Source organism: Scyliorhinus canicula, chromosome 8 (genome assembly GCF_902713615.1).
Source record: "Scyliorhinus canicula chromosome 8, sScyCan1.1, whole genome shotgun sequence".
Classification (NCBI taxonomy): Eukaryota; Metazoa; Chordata; class Chondrichthyes; order Carcharhiniformes; family Scyliorhinidae; genus Scyliorhinus; species Scyliorhinus canicula.
This window is the reverse complement of record NC_052153.1, coordinates 159,036,821-159,059,730: the sequence shown is the minus strand read 5'-3', so window position 1 is coordinate 159,059,730 and position 22,910 is coordinate 159,036,821. Positions and strand designations below refer to the sequence as shown.

Sequence of the window (22,910 nt, the reverse complement as noted above, 5' to 3'; positions counted from 1 at the left end):
TATAGCCTTGGTTCAAATGTGAGCAAAAGAGCTGAATTCCAGAGGTGAGCCGAGAGTGACTGCCCGTGACATCAAGGCAGAAAAACTGGAGTCAATGGAAATCAGGGGGAAAATTCTCTGCTGGTAGGAGTCATTCATACCTGGAACAAAGGAAGATGACTGGTGGTTGGAGATCAATCATCTCAGTTCCTGGACATCACTGCAGGAGTTCCTCAGGTTAGTGTCCTAGACCTAACCATCTTCAGCTGCTTCATCAATGATCTACCTTCCATCATAAGATAAGAAGTGAGGATGCTTGCTGATGTCGACACAATTTTCAACATCATTTGCGACTCTTCAGATACTGAAGCCGTCCATGCCCAAATGCAGCAAGACCTGGACAATAACCAGACTTGGTCTGTTGTGCACCACACAAATGTCAGACAATGACCATCTCCAACAAAAGAGGATCTAATCATTGCCCCTTGATAATCAATGGCATTACAAACGTGGAATCCCCCACTGTCAACATCCTGGGGGTTGCTATTGATCAGAAACTGAAGTGGACTAGATGATGAGGGGGATAGATAGAGTGGACGTTCAGAGACTGTTTCCTCGGGTGGATGTAGCTGTTACAAGGGGGCATAACTATAAGATTCAGGGTGGGAGATATAGGAGGGATGTCCGAGGTAGGTTCTTTACTAAGATATTGGTTAGGATGTGGAACGAACTGCCTGCTGTGATAGTGGAGTCGGACACTTTAGGAACTTTCAAGCGGTTATTGGATAGGCACAGGGAGTGGGATAGCTTGATCTTGGTTTCGGACAATGCTCGGCACAACATCGAGGGCCGAAGGGCCTGTTCTGTGTGGTACTGTTCTATATGGCTACAAGAGCATGTCGGAGACTAGGAATCTTGTGTGTTAACCTCACCACCTGACTTCCTACAAGGCTCAAGTCATGAGTATGATTGAATACTGTCCACTTGCCTGGTTGAGTGCACCTCCAACAATAATTGAGCAGCTCAACACCATCCAGCACAAAGAAGCTTGATTGGTACCCCTTTCACAAGCTTTCACTCCCTCCATTACTGACTAACAGTGGCAACAATGTGTACCATCTACCAGATGCAGTACAGGAACTCACCAAGGCTTTTAAGGCAGTACCTTCCCAACCCATAACTTCAATTCTAGGAGGACAAGAGCAGCATCACCACTACCTGGAGGACCCTCTCCAAGCAGCACACTGTTCTGACTTGGAAATAGATCGCCGTACCTTCATTGTCACTGGGTCAAAAACCTCAAACCCCCTCCCTCAACAGTACTGTGGGTGTACCTACACGTAAGGGACTGCAGCAGTTCAAGAAGGAAGTTCATCACCACCTCCTCTAGGGCAATTAAGGATAGATAAATGCTGGCCTAGCCAACAAAGTCCACACCCCATAAACAAATTAAAGAAAAACAGTCTGGCAGGGAAAGATTGAATTCTATTTTACTTGGCCAGTTGCTTAATGGAAAAAGATCAGAACAGTGCCTTTAGAACATCCCTATAGGGGAGTCATGTGGAGGAATTCAACACGCCTTGATCAAAAACACTTCTCGGGTTCTTCCGAGGAAAATGTGATTTCTGCTGAATTGGTATTTTGATGTTCAATGGTGATTTATCAAATGACCATTTTTGCATTACCTAATTGAATAAATAGAGGAGGAAGGTAGTTAATGATTCATTCTGATTTCTGTTGTTTTAAAACTAATTGTCCCTTGACTGAGAACCAGCCGTATTCTGGGATTGGCTCTGTTTGATCTGCAACTGAAGAAACAGAAGAAACAGCTTTATTGAGTTATTCCCTATTTGTTCACCCAGTGGAGCAGACTGTTGAGCTGTAAGTTGGTGTGCTGTAAGTGCAAATATAGCGCAGGATCTGGAAGATTTGCACATCAGTGTGCTACTAGAGGCATTGTTGCTGTGATTTTTGACCTCCTGATTTGCAGGGCGATAGGCAACTTCACAGAAGTAGATGGTGTTAGACTGAGAAGCAGTACAAAGCACTTTGAATAATGTGTTCATTTGAGAAATGCTTCCGATTTTAAAAAAGAAAATTATTTAGTTTCTCCATTTTAATCCGATTACCTTTATGTATTCATAAGTTTAGTTTCCAATAACTGTTGAATAGGTTTCCTGAATGATGAAATATCAAAAGGGCTGTACTACCAGAGTTTGCACTTTCTACATTACTGTGCTGTGCTTTCATTCTGTGGCACTTAGCAATTTATAAATTGTTTACTTGGGGCTGACATTGGCTTATTTTAATTGAAGTTTTAATTTCCATTGTTAACAGTTTTTAAATTTTTCGAATGTTTTTACATGTAGTGAGATAACAAAATATATTGTTTTATACTTTGTTTCTTGCCTTTAAAGCAGCCCAGGATTAGAAGTCCTACATTAGGGCAGGAAGTGGAATTGTGACAAGAGTTCCGAACTTGATTGTGCTGCTGCACCTTGTTGATAGTCATGGAATGTTTGCAAAGGGAAACAATTCCTAGATATGGGCTAATGTTTTAATGAAGGTACAGTGAAGTGAAGTAATCCATTGGGAATGTTTGGTTCATTACTGGTTTGTCTGAAATGTGGCTGTTCGTGTACAGTAGCATTGTACAAGCTTAGTAATATCCCAGCAGAAGCTGGTTTGATAGAAGTAAAATTTGGAGGCTCATTTCAGGCTAGAGACTTGAGAGTTTGGATGCCATGGATGCAGTGAAGAATGTACTGGTGGTTGCAGATAGTCTTCAGCTATCACTGAATATGCAGCAGACTGCAGAAGAACGAGGCCTGACAGATGTTAGCAGTGGAAGTGAACAGCAATTGATTGGGTATGTGCCAGCACTCAAATGTTAGTATTGTCATTACATTAAAGTTAATGGCCTGGCGTTCATGCTCGGCTGCATTGGTTTTCTCAATGCAACCGGCACAAGATCTTGGGGTTTTTTTTTTCAGCATGAAAATAGGCCCGAACCACAAACTTGGTCAACCATTGGGAGTTTCCAGTAAATGTGCTTTTTATTGTTTGTGAGTCTTTCAGGAGCTTCCAAAACTTTTTGGACAAAGGACACTAATAGCAATATTTTAAAGGCCTTTGGGTATTATTTTTTAAACAATTAAAACTGACTATGCACTTGAATGTAACTGGGGAATGTTTCTGTATATTTTTAGTTCCTGCTGTGACTCAGTTGGCAGCACGTTTGCCTCAAAGTCACAAGGTTGCAGGTTCAGGCCCCACTCCACGACTTGAACATCAAACTCCAAGCTGACACCCCAATACATTACTGAAGAAATGCACTGTCTTTGAGCTCATCTGCTTGCTCAGATGGATATACAAGATCCCATGGCACTATCAGCATCATTTTGCTTGAGCCATTACTTTTTGAATAATATACTTTGATCAAGAAATGTTTTGAGACTTCAGTGGCTTTCTCATAGGTGCACATGATCAATATTTCGATCTGTAAAGAGACTGTCAAATTAACCAGTGAGAAAGTTTGATTCATTTCACGAACCTGTAAATACTCAGTATGAGCTTTGATAAGTTTTAAAAAGAAAAATCTGAAGACTTCTAATCTATTTTACAATCCAAAAGAATTTTGTCCACAACCTAAAATTTCAATAATGCCGCTAATCCTATTTAGCTTTTAAAGGGCCAGATTCATCCTCATATTCCGGAATTATTATTTTAGGTTCTGGGCTTAGTCGCTGATGAATTTGCGTTGCGTACTGTACTGGCATGTTGTTTAATTTTCCAGACTTTGCTCCAGTTCTCTGTTTCTTGCAAGAGGTCAAATAGTTCCATTTGTAACAAACATGCTACACTGAATTTATGATTCAACACAATTTATAAACTAGACTTCAATAAAATACATCATGTATTCAAATCCTATGCTCTACAAATAATCACAATTTGTCTGGGACGCTTAACTTTAGACCTAAGATAGATATTACCCCTTTAGAACTGGCAAAGTTCCTCCTTCTTCAGAGATCTCTTCTGTTTGCTGAGTCCTTCACGCAGGAAGTTATATGTGTGATGGTCCTAGGTTACACTAAAAGAAATGCGTCAAGAACTGTGTATTTATCCCTCCTGCATACATGTGCCATGGTCTTGTCCGCTACAAGAGCCTGAAGGCTGAATGTCTTCATTCTTTTCCCCAAATGAAGGATGAAGTCCATCCTTCAGACATTGTTTTTGCAGAATTCAGACATTGTGATTGCAGATGTTGATTTGTGCAGTTACAAGTTCCTGTTTTTGCACTTTGCAAACTTTTGATTAGAGAGGTCACCTGAAGGTGTCTGGATGTGTTCATTTCAAATTGACCAAAACCTTCCCATCATGCCTGTAATACGTCAATCTGCGTGAGCAGGGCCTTATTGCCACGCTATTAACGTTGCTGAAAAAATGAATGTAGGCTGAAAGGCCAAAGTTACACAATCCCATAATTTCCTTAATTTATAAGTAGTCATTTGGTTGTGTAGAATTTGAGGTTTTTTTTTTGTCAAAACCATTTGGTTTGTACTTGTCAGAACATTGTATTCTTGCAAATGTCCTGATGAGTACAAGATGAAAAGCTTTAGCAAAAATATCTGTCGTTTTCAGCTACAATAAATATTTTGCCGGCATTGTAGTGCACAACAGCCTTAATTATGACCAAAAAAATTGATACTCTTACTTCTGTAGCCCTTGTTAGTTTTTAGCTTAACTATAAACAGAGGATTTATTTTCATTGTTGTGATTGCTTATGTGGTGAATATTCTGGACGTGAATAGTTGAAACTGTAGAAATGTGCAGGAATGATATTTATCCCCTGATTTTTGTCTGTGTTTTAATTACTATGTTTTTGTTTTCAGGAATGAAGATCTTCATCAAATGCTGGAGAGCAACAAGGATTCACTTAAATTGGAGGCTATGAAGAGAATTGTTGGGGTGAATATTTTAATTTCAATAGTTACAGTAGCTTCAATAATTATAAATCTATGTTGCGTAGAGGCTAATTTTTGGAGGTAATTGATTCGGTAATTGAGAAGCACAGAAGGAGATACCACACTGACTAAGGGACAAATCCTTTAGGAACCGTTTATCTGCTTTTATATTGCTCTAAGACATGTCATGGTACTGGCTCCCCATGTGCAAATTCTTGCGCAGATAGCCACAATTTCGAAATTAAGTTGTTGGGAATTTGCATTCTTCATTCTCATTGCTGGATTCAGTGAATGTGAGTAAATCTAATGATTGCAGCATGAATCTGACTTGCCTATATAAGTTGAAAACTGAGGAACAACACCATAATGATATGGGAGTTAAGCCACAGCTGTTCAGTTAGTTGTGAATCTATGTTGTGAACAGTCTTCAAGAATGAAATGGAAATGTGAAAACCTGACCAGAGATTATAGTTCAGCAAGGGGTGGTATCTTTGCAGTTATGTTGCTGGATTTGTAATTCAGAAGCTGGCCAATGCTTCAGAGTAATAAATTCAAATCACATGTCTGAAACTAGAGAATTTAAATTCAGTTGGTTAAAATTAAGAAAAGTTAGTGTCAGTAATGATAACAATGAATTTGCTGGATTGTAGCTAAAAATCAGTTTGATTCATTAATACGCTGAAAGCTCCTACCCTTGCCTGGCCTAGTACATATATGACTCTAGGTCCACAGCATTGTGGTTGAATCATTGGTGAGTCTTTATAAAGCTCTGGTTCGACAACGACTAGAGTTTACATTCTGTCCTGGTTGCTACACTTTAGAAAGGATGTGAGGGTCCTTGAATGGGTACAGAGGACATTAACCTGAATCATTTCATCATTCCAAGGAAGAGGAATTTTAGCTACAAGGTTAGGTTGGAAAAAATAATAAGAGGGAGAAAGTAGAGTAATAGAACAAGCTAGCTATAAATACAAAAACAGATTGTAAGAGTTTCTACAAGTATTTTAAATAGGAAAAGAGGAGCTAAATCAAGTGTTGATCCACTGTATATAGGGAGAGAGAGAGAGCGAGAGTCTGAGGAATTAATAATGAAGACCAGGAAGTGGCAGAAGCACTGGCAGTTACTTTGTGTCTGTCTTTACTGTCGTAGACTTCGAAAACTTCCCAAAGAAACTTCAAAATCAAGTGGTGAAAGGGAGGGCGTAATGTAAAAATAAAACCAATACCAGGACCATTACCAGGGAAATTGTACTGGTAAAATGTTTAGACTGAATGGGTTGACAAGTCCCCAGGACCCGTTGACCTACATCCCTGGGGTCTTCAAAGAAGTGGGTGCAGAGATAATAATAATCTTTATTATTGTCACAGGTAGGCTTGCATTAATACTGCAATTAAGTTACTGCGGAAAAACGCCTAGTCGCCACATTCTGGCACCTGTTCAGGTACACAGAAGGAGAATTCAGAATGTCCAAATTACCTAACATTACGTCTTTCGGGACTTATGGGAGGAAATCGGAGCACCCGGAGGAACCCCACGCAGGGAGAACGTGCAGACTCCGCACAGACAGTGACCCAAGCTGGGAATCAAACCTGGGATCCTGGAGCTGTGAAGCAACAGTGCTACCCACTGTGCTACCATGCTGCAGGCATTGGTTATAGTCTTCCACAATTCCTTCAATTCTGGAAGGGCTATAGAGGATTAGGAACTAGCAAGTGTAACACCTCTATTAAAGGCAGGAGGGAGACAGAGAGCAGGAAACTGTATGGTAGTTAATCTAACATTGCTAGAATTTATTAAGGTTATCGCAGAATACTTGGATTATAATCGGATCAGTCAGAGTCAACATGGTTTTGTGAAAGGGAATTCATGTTTAACTGATTTATTAGTGTTTTGAGTAAGTAACAAGCAAGGTGGATAAAGAGGAAGCCTACTGATGTGATGTACTTGGATTTCCAAAAGTCATTTGAAAGGTGCCACATCAAAAGTTACTGCACAAATAAGAGCTCATGGTGTAAGGAGGTGAGATATTACTGTAGATAAAGGATTGGTTAATTCGCGCAAAGCACTGAATGGGGATAAGTGGAGTGCCACCTGCATCAGTGCTGGGGCCTAACTATTTACAATCTATATCAATGACTTGGATAAAGAGACCGAATGCATGGTAGCTAAATTTGCTGGTGACATCAAGATAGGTAGGACAATAAGTTGTCTAGAATCTACAAAGGGATATAGACGGTTTACTGGGTGGGAAAAAAATTGCAGATGGAGTACAATGTGGGAAAATGTGAACTTGTCCACTTTGGCAGGAAGAATAGAAAAGCAGTAAACTATGTAAATGGAGAGGGACTGCAGGATATGGTGACAGAGGAATCTGCTGGTCCTGTTACACAGAGTTACTATGCAGTACAGCAAATAATTAGGAAGGCCAATAGAATGGGTTTTTTTTGCAAATGGAATAAAATATAAAAGTGGGAAAGTATTACATCTGGAGCACTGCGTGCAGTTTTGGTCTCCTTATTTGAATAATAATACAAATGTGTTCGAAGCAGTTGAAGGCTAATTCCTGGGATGAAGGGATTGTCCTGTGAAGAAAGGTTGAGCCAATACCCATTGGAGTTCAGGAGAATCAGAAGTGATCTGATTGAAATGTAATATCCTGAGGGGACTTGATGAATGGTTACTGGGAGGATACTTCCTTTTGTGGGGAAGACTACAACCAGGAGACACAGGAAAGACTAACGAGCAGTGACAGAGCTAACTCATGATTCTGAGCAAAAATATATCCCAGTAAGGAGGAAAGATTCTAAGAGAGGGATAAATCAACCATGGATAACCAAGAGAGTGAAGGGGAGTATGCAGTTGAAAGAAAAAGCATATAAGGAGGCATAAGTGATAGCCCCGAAGACTGGGATAAATTCAGAATCCAACAAAGGAGGACTTAAAGAGGGAGAAAATAAACCAGGAGCGAAAACTAGAATGGAATATAACAACTGACAACGAGAGCCTCTTTAAATCATTGAAATATCACTTGTGGATTTGAATTTCTGTCCATGACAGAAATTGAGTTGATCCAGCCTTGTTGACATGCCCTCGGGTACAAAGTTAACGTAAACCCCTTGAAAAATAAATCTGGGGAGATGGTTTTGGGGAACAAGGAAATTGCAGAAGAGTTGAACAAATATTTTGCATAAGTCTTCACAGTGAAAGGTACTTTGAACATCTGATTAATGCTAAAGAATACAGGGCAGCAGTTTAATACCATCGCCATCACTAGAGGAGTAGTATTAGTCAAACTAATGGGGCTAAAGGCAGATAAGTCCCCTAGCCTCAATGAGTTGCATCCTGGGGCCCTCAAAGAAGTAGCTGAAGAGATGGCGGATGCATTGGTTGTAATTTTCCAAAAGTCCTTGGATTCTGTAAAAGTAACGGAGAATTGGAAAACTGCCGATGTGATACTCCTATTCATAAAGGGATTGGGCACAACGCGGGTAACGGGTAACGAGAGGCCAATTCCCCTAACGTCTATTGTTGGAAAAATGTTGGAATCAATTATTAAGGAACTAACAGCAACACCTTTGGAAAATCATAATCTAATCAAGCAAAGTTAGTGTGCCTTCATGAAAGGGAAATTGTGTCTTGACTAATCTGTTAAGAGTTTTTTGAGGATGTCTGGGAACCAGTAGATGTGTTGTATTTGGACATGTTCGACAAGGTACGTCACAAAAGGTTAAGTCATAAGATAGCCCATGGTGTTGGAGGGAGTATATTGGCATGGATAGAGAATTGACTAATGGATTGGAAATAGCAAGTGGGATAAGGGATTCTTTTTCAGGTTGGAGACCTGTAACTAATGGGATCAGCGCTTGGACCACAGCTGCTTAAAATTTATATAAATGACTTGGAGGAAGGAAGCGAATGTACTGCAGCCAAATTTGCAGACAGCAGAAAATCGGCAGAAATCATGTTGCGAGAAGGATACAAACAGTTTGCAAGGACATATTGACTGGTTAAATAAGTGGGCAAAAAAGTTGGCAAATAGAATATCATCATAACACTGCAATGAAGTTACTTTGTGGGAAAATGTGAAGTTATACTTTGTGGGAAAATGTGAAGTTGTACATTTTGGAAGGGAGAACAAAAGAAGAGTACTATTTAAATGGTGAAAACTGCAGAAAGCTGCAACACAAAGTGACTTGGGGATACCTGTGCACACAACTCAAAGTTAGTACACAGGTGCAGCAGCTAATCAGGAAGGCTAATGAATATTGGCCCTTCAAGGGAGTTAGTGTATTACAGTCGGAGGTCTTGCTGCAACTGTACAAGGTACTGATGAGACCACATCTGGAGTAGCCCCTTTGAGTATTATATTTCGGGATCACTCCCTTCCTGCACCCTGACTTAATGTACTTGTCTGAACTCTGCTTCTAAACTAGCAACAGCTCAAGTAATGGTCTGTATCAAATCTGGATTCTGGCATGAAAGTGTTGGGGTTCTGCTGCATCTAATGTAGCTTACTCCAGCTTGAGCTATGCATTTTCAGCTATCGTGGGAGCATTCACTGTGGCAATGCCCAACAAATCAATGGGTAGTTTGAATCTCAATTGATGACAAAGTATAATTAATTTATTGGGTGGTTTTGTTAAACCTCTTGCTGTTGATTCAGAAGTACTCGTTGGGTGCGATTATGGTGTGACAAACTGTCCACCTGGCATCTGAATTCCCACAAACGTGAAACCAAATAGTTGTACACTTACGGCAGATTGATATTTGCACTGGTTCCAGCAGAGATGAGGATAACATAGATAGATTTTTAAAAATTGTTTTATGTGATGTGGATATCCCTGGATAGGCTCTCATTTATTGGCATCCCAAGTTGCCTTTGAGAAGGTGGTGAGGAACAAAACATGTAGATGTTTCTGAGATTGCAAGTTCAAACGCCATTGAGAGTTGAACCCAGGCTGACACTAAATTGCAATTCAAAGGGAATGGTGCTGTGGAAGAGGCACTGTCTTCCAGGTGAGAAGTTAAAATGCCTGTTCAGTTGAATATTAAAAAAACTCGATCGCACTTTTTGAAGAAGAGCATATCTGCTAGCCAACATACATTCTTTCACACGCAAAAACATTATTGAGTCATTTATTTCATTTGTTGTCAGTAGGACCTTGCTGTGTCCTAATTGGCTGCTGCATTTGTGTACAAAAATAATTTACAATTGAAAAGCAATTAATTGGTTGTCAAGTGCTTGGGAGCATACTGAAAATGCATATTACTTAGATTGATTATTAGAAATGAGCTGGTTTCTATGCAAACTATGGGTGTTATGAGAGTGTTTATGCAACAAAAGTTTCCATGTTCACTTCTCAGACCTGATTCTTGGTTTAGTTCTTTTAATAGTTCTTGTGGTAATCTTTGTAGCTGAATGTATAGAGTAGTATACATCTTTACTGTAGTATGCATCTCTTTCCAGGAGTCGGTGCAGACTCGATGGGCCGAATGGCCTCCTTCAGCACTGTAAATTCTAAGAGTGTGTTTGTAAAAACTGGAAAGCAGCGACAACCCATCAAAAAACCATCACCTTGCACAGTGTTAAAATTGGGCCTCCCCACTCTGCAGAGGAAGGTCACAGAAATTAAGATTGTGTGGATCCATCAGAAAGACACGGTCAAGTAAAAGTGTGTCACCTAGATAGACAAATCAGGAGCTCAAAGAAGATGTGATTTCAACCTGCTAGTTCAGATACAGCCATCAGTGTAAGAGGTAAATTTATCCAGGAGCGGATGATTGGATGCCACCTTTACATGTGGTAGTTCATCACTTTGTCTCCCTGGATTTACAAGATGCCCACAAAGCAATAATTTTGTCCCGACCCCCAGTTTAGAGGATTGAGGCACCATTGCCAGCTACAAACGTAGAGACTTCAATCTGTTCAATAGACTTGTTGGACGCTGTTAATTTGTAAGCGGTTCAGGAAGCTCCTCCTAAATTAATGGTAGCAATTTATATCAATTTCAGACACTGATCTCAATTGTAAATTTATAATCAAACCTGAATCATTGTAACATAATTGAACTGTCTTTATAACTTGTTTATTTTGCAAATTAACTCGATCTCTCAATTAATTGTATATTCAACATTTAAAGTTTCATTGCTGCTAACAATGATTCTATGATAAATAATCAATTGGTAATGCGCATGCCTGATTTTAAATAATTGGCAACAAGAGGGTTAATTCATTCCCGCAGTTGCTTGTGGAATTCCAAATAGGAAATTTACAGCAGAGGAGTTGGCCTTTCAGCTCCTTGTGCTTTTACTGCTATTTGGTGGGGTCATAAGTGGCCTGTATCTTAACTTCCTTCATCCAGCTGTCTTGGTTCCATATACTTTTACGATCTTGGGGAGTATAATACTAAAATAATCCACACTGGATAATGTAAAAATGTTTATCAAGTCATATGTAGTTTTTGAAACTCCTAGATGCAGATTGATACTGCTGGAGAATTCCTTAATGAGAAGTTGAGGTGGATGCTCAAGGATTTGTTTGGTCTGACCTTAGTTTAAATTCTTGAGGGCGTCAATCCCACTCTTCAAGAGGAGTGGGAAGGAAATGGGCGAGGGAATGGAGTTGTGCAGGATGGTGCCATATAAAGGCAATGATTTCCCACAGTTGAACTGGAGGATTATGACTCCTCACTTCTTGGGTAGCTGTGACAATGACCTTGTAGGGGAACTCCAGAGAACACTGCTGGAAATGGAAGGTTATATTTGAATAGTTTGGAACAGAACCATATGACAGGAGAAGTCACTAGTAACATTGGATAAGATTGTTTCAGCGGAGGTTTGGATTTGGTGAAGGGTTTATTAGATGGGTGAGGCTGCTATATGAGGCCCCGATGGTGTGCGTGGCCACGAATGGGAGGAGGTCGGAGTACTTCCGGCTTTACCGAGGGACCAGGCAGGGTTGTCCCCTGTCCCCCTTGTTGTTTGCATTGGCAATCGAGCCGCTGGCGATGGCGTTGAGGGATTTAGAGAGGTGGAGAGGTTTGGTGCGAGGTGGGGAGGAACATAGGGTGTCGTTGTATGCCGATGACCTGTTACTGTATGTGGCGGACCCGGTGGGAGGGATGCCGGGGGTGATGGAGCTGCTAGCTGAGTTTGGGACCTTTTCAGGTTATAAACTAAATTTAGGCAAGAGTGAGGTGTTTGTGGTGCACCCTGGAGACCAGGAGGAAGGAATTGGTAGGCTCCCGCTTAGGCGGGCAGGGGAGGGTTTTAGGTACCTGGGGGTGCAGGTGGCCAGTGACTGGGGGACTCTTTACAAACATAATTTTACCAGACTTGTAGATCAGATGGAGGAGGAGTTCAAGAGGTGGGACATGCTGCCGTTGTCGTTGGCGGGGAGGGTGCAGTCCGTCAAAATGACGGTGCTTCCGAAATTCTTGTTCCTCTTTCAGTGCCTGCCCATCTTTATCCCCAGGGCCTCCTTTAGGAGAGTGACTAGCAGTATCTTGAGCTTTGTGTGGGCACATGGGACTCCGAGAGTGAAGAGGGTTTTCCTGGAGCGAGGGAGGGATAGAGGCGGGCTGGCGCTGCCCAACCTTTTGGGGTACTATTGGGCGGCCAATGTGTCAATGGTGCGTAAATGGGTGATGGAGGGGGGAGGGGCGGCGTGGAAAAGAATGGAGAGGACGTCTTGCAGAGGTACGATCCTGGGTGCTTTGGTTACGGCGCCGTTGCCGCTTTCACCTAAGAGGTATACCACAAGCCCGGTGGTGGCGGCGACCCCAAGAATCTGGGGCCAGTGGAGACGGCATGGGGGGAAACAGGGGGCTCGATGGATGCTCCATTGGGTGGCAATCCTCGGTTCATCCCGGGGAACAAGGATGGGGGATTTAGGGGGTGGCAAAGGGTGGGCATCAGTAAATTGAGGGACCTGTTTATTGGCGGGAGGTTTGTGGGCCTGGGGGAACTGGAAGATAAATTTGGGCTTCCCCAAGGGAACATGTTCAGATACTTGCAGGTAAAGGCGTTTGCTAGGCGACAGGTAGAGGGATTCCCTTTGCTGCCCTCGCGGGGAGTGATGGACAGAGTACTTTCGGGGGTGTGGGTTGGAGAGGGGAAGGTGTCTGACATCTATAAGGTAATGCAGGAGGTGGAGGAGTCATCAGTGGAGGAGTTGAAGGCTAAATGGGAGGGGGAACTTGGGGAGCAGATAGAGGACGGGACTTGGGCGGATGCCTTGGAGAGAGTCAACTCTTCCTCTTCATGTGCGAGGCTTAGTCTCATCCACTTTAAGGTGCTGCACCGGGCCCATATGTCTGGGACTAGGATGAGTAGGTTCTTTGGGGGCGAGGACAGGTGCGCCAGATGTTCGGGGAGTCCAGCGAATCATGCCCATATGTTCTGGGCATGCCCAGCACTGGAAGAATTCTGGAAGGGGGTGGCGGGGACGGTGTCGAGGGTGGTTGGATCCAGGGTCAAACCAGGGTGGAGACTCTCGATTTTCGGAGTTGTGGTGGAGCCGGGAGTGCAGGAGGCGAAAGAGGCCGGTGTCCTGGCCTTTGCGTCCCTAGTAGCCCGGCGGAGGATCTTGCTGCAGTGGAAGGATGCGAGGCCCCCAAGTGTGGAGACCTGGGTCAATGACATGGCGGGATTTATAAAGTTGGAAAGGGTCAAATTTGCCCTGAGAGGATCAATACACGGGTTCTATGAACGCTGGCAGCCTTATTTAGTATGGTTTGATGGTGTTGTATAAATTCAAAATTTTTCTATAAAAATTATTTAAAAAAAAAAGATTGTTTCAGCGCTGTGCTAAAGATGGAGACTGGAGTTGGGGGGAGGGCGGGAGAGAGAAATGGTTCACTCAAGCAGAGTGGACAGCTTCACACACAACTGTGAAATGATGACCTGCTGAAGGATCTGGGAGGAAACACTGTATTTAGTTCAGAAGTGGTGACTACCACCGAGGACAGGAGAGTAGTTGTGGTCAGGAGTTTAGTGGGAACGCAAGTGTTTGAGCCAGAGGTATGTTTTGGATAAAGTAAGCTTGGGAGCCCAGAGGTTGAGGAGGAACAGGTGACCACAGAGATGAGGGCTTTGGGTTAGAGTTGGGGAAAGTTGGAAACTGGGATAAGGGAAAGGAAGGATCTTGAATGCTTCTGTTATTATGGTCACTCTTTGAAAAGATGTTGAAAAATCTATAAGCTCCTTGATACGGTAGAGTTGAGATGCTCCCCATTTTTGTTGTGAAAAAGGCTTATGTGGTGCCTGAACCCAGAATGGACTTGGTCTCTCCAAGACCAGGCAAGTGTATAAAACATCAGCTTGATTCAGTAAAACAAACATTTTTTATTGGTCATTCTCAATTTATTTTATGTGCTATTTGTTGGCTTCTTCTTGATGTCATTGATCTGGCGACTGGGATCCATAAAAATAATTGATGTTGAATTTCTATCTTGTGGTGTCCACATAAGGCTGCTGGTGAGTCTGCCAATTCTGCAAGACATGGGGCAAGTGGATTCTGCAAGTGGATGGAGGCTGTAAGCCTTCCATTTAAGGCAAAACAAGTTGCAGCATTTAATCTTGAACTATATAATTTAACCACATCACTATGAATTGAGCATTACTGTCCTCCCATCTCCTTTCAAATTGTCAAGAATCTTCCATGCCGCATGTTGTTATCCAGAGTTCACAAGTTTTTGTAATAATGGTAACAAAACCCGCTGACAAATTTAAATGGATTATCGTGGCTTTAGACATTGCATAATTAACATAGAAAAATATCTGCTCACCAATCTGACTGTAATGGAGACTATAATTCATGTTACAGATGATTGCTAAAGGAAAAAATGCTTCAGAGTTATTTCCTGCTGTCGTGAAGAATGTGGCCAGCAAAAACATTGAGGTATGTTCCATTTGCTGTGCAGTGTAGCTGTTTTTCCTTGTGATATTGTGAATATATTGTACACTTAATGCACCCATCAATGAATGTAATGCCAAGCCATGTACCTTTAATCCAAAGGAGACAACTTTTATTTCAAATAGTTCCACATTATTATCAGAGCTGGGCCATATGCTTTATTTAAATGATGCTTACCATCTGAGAGTGATTTTCCATCCCCATTTTGGTTAGCAATAAAGTTCTCATTTTGTGTAATCAAAATTTGATTTTCTGCAATCTATGAATTATGTAAATCTTGTTTTGAGTATGTGAGATTGGGTCATAGCATGAGCGTTTTCATAGAATAGGTGATACAAAAATAACACATTAATGAATCACCATTATATAGTTTTTTTAAAAATCGAAGATTTGACCAGTATGTCACGGAGTTTGCTGCACTCGAATTGATGGATTAATTAAATTTCTTGGTTCGAAAGGTCTGCCTGTTTTCTTAAAGCTGGACAGGGTAGTGTTATGATTAGCATCACATCAGGAAGCATGGTAGCACAGAGAGAAATAACACTTAGTCTTGAAGCAGAGTCACGTTGTCCTGAATGCCCCTGTTTCTGGTCACACACTGTTTTTTTTTGGGAAAGAAGGCTTTTTACTGCAGATCTGCAATCAGATTACGTATGTATTTCTTGTGGCTAGCATTGATTTTATTTAATCTAAATCTGGGCAAGAGCAAATCTGCTGTTACGCAACTTTCATTGATTTGATATTAGTAACTGTGCAAAGTAACATTTTAAGAACTTTAAACAATTCCTGATGCTAATTTTTGTAAGCTTCTTGTCCAATTTTAGCGTAAATCTCATGTAATCTGTAATTGGATTTATAAACAAATATATTTTCAGCTATATTTGGTCTCTTCAGGTGGGGATTTGTGAATGGTCCTTTGAAGGGGTTCGTGATAAAATTGTATCTGTTAAGAAAACTTGCAATTATAAAGCAGTGTTAACATAGAAAAACATCAAAGCTGTAAAGGCAAAAAATGGGCATCAAGCCAAAGGAGGAGATATTTGAAGTGCTAACCAAAAGCTGGGTGAAGGAGCAGGGTTGTAAAGAGAGATCAGAGAGGAGGAACCATTGAAGGAGAGTTGGACGTCGACTCTATGACCAATAAAGCACAACAGTGCTTATACTTTCTCAGGAAATTAATGAAATTCGGCATATCCACATTGTCTCTTACCAACTTTTACAGTTGCACCAAAGAGAGCATCCTATCTGGCTGTATCGCAGCCTGGTTTGGCAACTGCTCGGCCCAAGACCGTAAGAAACTACAGAGAGTCGTGAACACAGCCCAGTCCATCACACGAACCCGCGTCCCATCCATTGACTCTGTCCACACCTCCCGCTGCCTTGGGAAAGTGGGCAGCATAATCAAGACCCCTCCCAGCCGGGTTATTCTGTCTTCCAACTTCTTCCATCGGGCAGGAGATACAGAAGTCTGAGAACACACACTAACAGATTCAAAAACAGCTTCTTCCCTGCTGTTACCAGACTCCTAAATGACCCTCTTATGGACTGAACTGATTGTTAATACATGTTCTCTACTGAGTAGTACTGCACTCCGTATGCTCAACCATTGCCTGTGATTATGTATTTACATTATGTATTTATGTATATTCGATGTTTTTCATGTATGAAACGATCTGTTTGGACTGAATGCAGAACAATACTTTTCACTTACCACTTACGTGACAAATCAAATCAAAGAGGGCATTCGAAAAGGCGGCTCACGAAAGGGCTGCGTAAATGAGGCCAGAGTTGGAGGAGCAGAGTTCTTTTGGGTTAGGGATGGCGGTAGCATTGCAGGCCTCGGGAGGAATGAGCTTGGGAATTTAAGAGGCAAGGACATCATGGTATTTGAATATGATTACTTTTAATTGGAAGCATTGGGGAATCGGAAGCCAATACGTTTCAACAAGGTTGGGTGACAAGCGAGCAGACTTGTTTCGGACAGGTGTTCCAGATAAATTGAAGTTTATGAAGCAAGGAAGGCAGGAAAGTAAATAGTTTGACTGAACTTGAGGAGGTGGAATCGATGAGAAGGGTGTGCATGTGAGGTTGCTGGAAGTGACAGGAAGCAAAACCCAAGTGAGGCATTTTTTTTCATCGAAGACTGGGTATTGAAAAAGAATCTGACAGTGTGGAGATTAGAGCTGAGCCCTTGTCTTTGGAGATGTTGCCAACAGGCAACGGTTAGATCCTTGGGAAACTGGAGACACTTTGGCTGTGATTTGGTAGGTCAGAGTGGAACCATGCTGGAGAAATCCCATTCAGCTGGGCAATGAGGGAGAGACATTGGAGGAGGATGGTTGACTATTGCAGAAGTGTTGAGCATCATGACCTGATATCGGGCCTTCCCACCTCCCAGCATTTGGCCTTTGTCTGTTCCAATATCTCTGGCTTTGGAAGTGACAACTTCAGGAATTGAGGAATAGATTCTCTCCACTTGGACTTTGGCTTTCAGTAGAAGAAGTGAGTAGGGCATGCGGGGAACATGAAGACTTATTTTCAAGGTTTTGTTAATGGGAATGCCATTAGTGAATGCTTAAAGTTCCAGATTGGCATTTGCAAAAGCTGTCTGATTCCCATTGCCAACTTTTTCTTGTTGTCAAAAATATATCCTGCAACCAAACCTCCATCCATAATATGAAAAATGAAAAGGAGCAGGAGTAGGCCATTCAACCCTTCGAACTTTCTCCACCATTTAATAAGATCATGGCTGATCTAATGGTAACCTCAAATCTACATCCTGCCTACCCCAATGACCTATCATCCCCTTGCTCACCAAAAGTCTATCCACCTCTGCCTTGAAAATATTCAAAGACCCTGCTTCCACCACCTTTTCAGGAAGAGTTTCAAAGACTCGCAGCCCCCCAGAGAAATGTTTGTCTAATCCCCATTTTAAATGGGTGACCCCTTATTTTTCAAGTGAACCCTAGTTCTAGATTCTCCCACAAGAGGAAACTTCCTTTCCACATCCATCCTGTCAGGACACCTCAGGGTCTTGTATGTTTCAATCTTACTCTTCTAAACTCCAGCAGATACAAGCCTAGCCTGTCTAACTGTTCCTTATTAGACAACACACCCATTCCAGTTATTAGTCTGGTAAAACTTCTCTGAACTACTTCCAACGTATTTCCATCTTTCCTTAAATAAGATGACCAGTACTGTTCATAGTACTGCAGGCTGCAAAACCATACCAGTACTTCTCACCATAATGGGTACATCATGAATGCCTCTCAGCTGATTCACTAACTGTACATTTTTTTTGGCTGCTTTGCTTCCTCTTTACAGTTGAAGAAATTGGTGTATGTTTACCTTGTACGTTATGCAGAAGAGCAGCAAGATTTGGCCTTGTTATCAATTAGTACATTCCAGCGTGCACTGAAGGTTAGTGTTGGCAAAAGAGTTGGGAGCAATGCTCATGAAATACTTACGGCAATTGAAGGTATCTAAGTTATTTGAATTATGAATCTGATGCTTCTTAGTTTTGCTGAAAAATGATGCTGTCAAAGCTTTACTCACCAGGACCTATGCAAGAATGCCAAGTTTCAAAAGGGTACAAAACTTATGCTGCATGAGAAAGTGGTGCTGATTGGTAGGTGTCGGCTGTGATTTGTTGAGATGTTGCCATTGCGAATGTACCAGGGAACCATTGTCCTCCATGCCTTCTCTGATTGTGCAAAAAAAGATACGATATCTGGACATTTTCTTTTGCCTGTAGAGGAAACTGATTTAGCATATGAGCATCTGTCATTTCCAGCAAGTGTAAGTGAGCTACATTGAGAACCTGACTGGGGACAACCAATTTAAGGATATCGGTCTGCAGGTGAAAGGAATATGTCCAGCGATTGTACCTTTTTTAAATACACAAATGCATGGGGGGAACAATAGGTCCCTGGTGCATTTGCTATGGCAGCGTCGTGAACAATCGCCCAACTTGCCAACCAATCAGCACCCCTTTACTCATGCAGTATAAATTGTTGTTCTCCTTTGAAATTTGGCATTCTTGCGACTATCTGGATGCACGCAAGACCAAAAAGCTTCGCCAACCTTTTTTTTACCTGCAATGTTCAAGCTTCTTGGTTTATTGTGATTTTGAACAGCTCTTTTGCTTTGGTAATGCTTTTTATTCTTTGACTCTGTTAATTTCTACTTTGTTTTTCAATAATACTCAAAATCAAAGAACAAAGGACAAAGAAAAGTACAGCACAGGAACAGGCCCTTCGGCCCTCCACGCCCGTGCCGACCATGCTGCCCGTCTAAACTAAAATCTTCTACACTTCCTGGGTCCATATCCCTCTATTCCCATCCTATTCATGTATTTGTCAAGATGCCCCTTAAATGTCACTATCGTCCCTGCTTCCACCACCTCCTCCGGCAGCGAGTTCCAGGCACCCACTACCCTCTGTGTAAAAAAAACTTGCCTCGTACATCTCCTCTAAACCTTGCCCCTCGCACCTTAAACCTATGCCCCCTAGTAATTGACCCCTCTACCCTGGGGAAAAGCCTCTGACTATCCACTCTGTCTATGCCCCCCCATAATTTTGTAAACCTCTATCAGGTTGCCCCTCAACCTCCGTTGTTCCAGTGAGAACAAACCGAGTTTATTCAACCGCTCCTCATAGCTAATGCCCTCCATACCAGGCAACATCCTGGTAAATCTCTTCTGCACCCTCTCTAAAGCCTTCACATCCTTCTGGTAGTGTGGCGACCAGAATTGAACACGGTACTCCAAGTGTGGTCTAACTAAGGTATATTCCCACTCGATATTCATTTTCTCCTAAATAATGCTCCACCAAAGGACACCTACCTGTCACATTCTAGCAAACAACTTCTACTTATGGCAGTGCAGCAAAGCCAGGGAAGAGATTGCTGAGCCTTTGGCTTTGATTTTTAGGTCATCATTGGCTACAGGAATAGTGCCAGAGGACTGGAGGATAGCAAATGTGGTCCCTTTGTTCAAGAAGGGGAGTAGAGATAACCCCGGTAACTATAGGCCGGTGAGCCTAACGTCTGTGGTGGGTAAAGTCTTGGAGAGGATTATAAAAGATACGATTTATAATCATCTAGATAGGAATAATATGATTAGGGATAGTCAGCATGGTTTTGTGAAGGGTAGGTCATGCCTCACAAACCTTATCGAGTTCTTTGAGAAGGTGACTGAACAGGTAGACGAGGGTAGAGCAGTTGATGTGGTGTATATGGATTTCAGTAAAGCGTTTGATAAGGTTCCCCACGGTCGGCTATTGCAGAAAATACGGAGGCTGGGGATTGAGGGTGATTTAGAGATGTGGATCAGAAATTGGCTAGTTGAAAGAAGACAGAGAGTGGTAGTTGATGGGAAATGTTCAGAATGGAGTTCAGTTACGAGTGGCGTACCACAAGGATCTGTTCTGGGGCCGTTGCTGTTTGTCATTTTTATAAATGACCTAGAGGAGGGCGCAGAAGGATGGGTGAGTAAATTTGCAGACGACACTAAAGTCGGTGGAGTTGTAGACAGTGCGGAAGGATGTTGCAGGTTACAGAGGGACATAGATAAGCTGCAGAGCTGGGCTGAGAGGTGGCAAATGGAGTTTAATGTGGAGAAGTGTGAGGTGATTCACTTTGGAAAGAATAACAGGAATGCGGAATATTTGGCTAATGGTAAAATTCTTGGTAGTGTGGATGAGCAGAGGGATCTCGGTGTCCATGTACATAGATCCCTGAAAGTTGCCACCCAGGTTGATAGGGTTGTGAAGAAGGCCTATGGTGTGTTGGCCTTTATTGGTAGAGGGATTGAGTTCCGGAGCCATGAGGTCATGATGCAGCTGTACCAAACTCTGGTACGGCCGCATTTGGAGTATTGCGTACAGTTCTGGTCGCCTCATTATAGGAAGGACGTGGAAGCTTTGGAACGGGTGCAGAGGAGATTTACCAGGATGTTGCCTGGTATGGAGGGAAAATCTTATGAGGAAAGGCTGATGGGCTTGAGGTTGTTTTCGTTAGAGAGAAGAAGGTTAAGAGGTGACTTAATAGAGGCATACAAAATGATCAGAGGGTTAGATAGGGTGGACAGCGAGAGCCTTCTCCCGCGGATGGAGGTGGCTAGCACGAGGGGACATAGCCTTAAATTGAAGGGTAATAGATATAGGACAGAGGTCAGAGGTGGGTTTTTTACGCAAAGAGTGGTGAGGCCGTGGAATGCCCTACCTGCAACAGTAGTGAACTCGCCAACATTGAGGGCATTTAAAAATTTATTGGATAAGCATATGGATGATAAGGGCATAGTGTAGGTTAGATGGCCTTTAGTTTTTTTTTTCCATGTCGGTGCAACATCGAGGGCCGAAGGGCCTGTACTGCGCTGTATCGTTCTATGTTCTATGATAATCTCTGTGGAACTGTCAAGGTGACTATCTGAATTTTATACATCCCTATTGAAAACAAATGTCAGCACACACATACAGTTCTAAACATGGGACAACGTTTTTCGCTCCCACACGGATCTTCGGGTATGCCCTCCTTTCCACTTGAGCATTCATTTCCCACTAACCTCTCTGGGATGACTTCACCTTCGTGTAGTTGACTGTCAGTATTGGGAAGTCCTGCTTAGAAGCCCCAATATGAACAAAATAAATGTGCAGGAGTCCATCTCTTATCTGAAGTTGATACCCAGAAGACAGGGACTGAATGGCACTCCTTTCTGAGCGCTCTGTCATTATTCATGAACCTTCAGGGGTGACCTTTAATAAATCCAAACTTAATTAAAATTATCTTAGAACATAGAACATAGAACAGTACAGCACAGAACAGGCCCTTCGGCCCTCGATGTTGTGCCGAGCAATGATCACCCTACTCAAACCCACGTATCCACCCTATACCCGTAACCCAACAACCCCCCCTTAACCTTACTTTTTAGGACACTACGGGCAATTTAGCATGGCCAATCCACCTAACCCGCACATCTTTGGACTGTGGAAGGAAACCGGAGCACCCGGAGGAAACCCACGCACACACGGGGAGGACGTGCAGACTCCGCACAGACAGTGACCCAGCCGGGAATCGAACCTGGGACCCTGGAGCTGTGAAGCATTTATGCTAACCACCATGCTACCGTGCTGCCCCTTGTTGCCTGTCTGCCATTCTGCACTGAGAGTAGTACCTATAATGTTCCTTCTCTGTTTGCAGTGCTGGGCAATGTTACGATGTACTGTAGATATGTTATAGTTTGAACATATTTCTTAGCAATTTGCTGTTTTTAAAAAAAACCATGGTTTTAAATATCATGCATTGGCTAACTGCTATGAAATTTTAAAACTTTTTATTTAAGCTAAGGCCAGTATTTCAAAGTAAAACTATGGTAATGATGCATTCCTGCATCAAAGTTAAGGAAACATAGCAATTAACTGCATTAGCAATTTGAAGCATTTGTCTTTGAATTTTTAAAATATTCATTCATAGGATGTGGCTGTTGCCGGCTGGGCCAGCATTTATTGTGCATCCCTATTGGTCCATAAACTTTCAGAGGGGAGTTGGCCAGATATCTATGGAGCTGCAGTCATATGTAGGCCAGACCAGATAAGGCTGGCAGACTCCCTTCCCTCAAGGACTTAAGTGAACCCGATGGATTTTTGTGGCAATAATTTTGCAACACTATATGAAATTTTTTTAATTCCAGGTTTTTATTGAATTCAAATTTCATGGATTTCTGGTATACAGCCAGGGACAATACAACTGAAATGAAATGAAATGAAAATCGCTTATTGTCACAAGTAGGCTTCAAATGAAGTTACTGTGAAAAGCTCCTAGTCGCCACATTCCGGCGCCTGTTCGCAGAGGCTGGAACAGGAATTGAACCGTACTGCTGGCCTGCCTTAGTCTGCTTTCAAAGCCAGTGATTTAGCCCTGTGCTAAACCAGCCCCTAACTGCGCCACTGCTTCCCCTTTGCAGGAGGAGATTCCAAGAGAGCACTTTACTGTAGCTGGCAGAATTATGCATATTTTTCAACGCTGAACAATTCTTGGAATTTTCTTTTGAGTT

At 42.3% G+C, this 22,910-nt stretch overlaps 1 protein-coding gene across 3 annotated transcripts in view; it reads left to right on the top strand.

Moving 5' to 3' along the window:
* The window catches only part of ap3b1a (adaptor related protein complex 3 subunit beta 1a), a 358,394-nt gene that overhangs the window by 52,957 nt on the left and 282,527 nt on the right, over nucleotides 1-22,910 (top strand). For all 3 annotated transcript variants that reach the window (XR_005461652.1, XM_038805547.1, XM_038805548.1), the window contains exons 2-4: nucleotides 4,872-4,947; nucleotides 14,771-14,845; nucleotides 18,185-18,280. Coding sequence is in view for 2 of the 3 variants with exons in the window: in XM_038805547.1 (XP_038661475.1) it covers nucleotides 4,872-4,947; nucleotides 14,771-14,845; nucleotides 18,185-18,280 (247 nt within the window). In the remaining variant the exon portion in view is untranslated. The remainder of the gene's footprint in view (nucleotides 1-4,871; nucleotides 4,948-14,770; nucleotides 14,846-18,184; nucleotides 18,281-22,910) is intronic.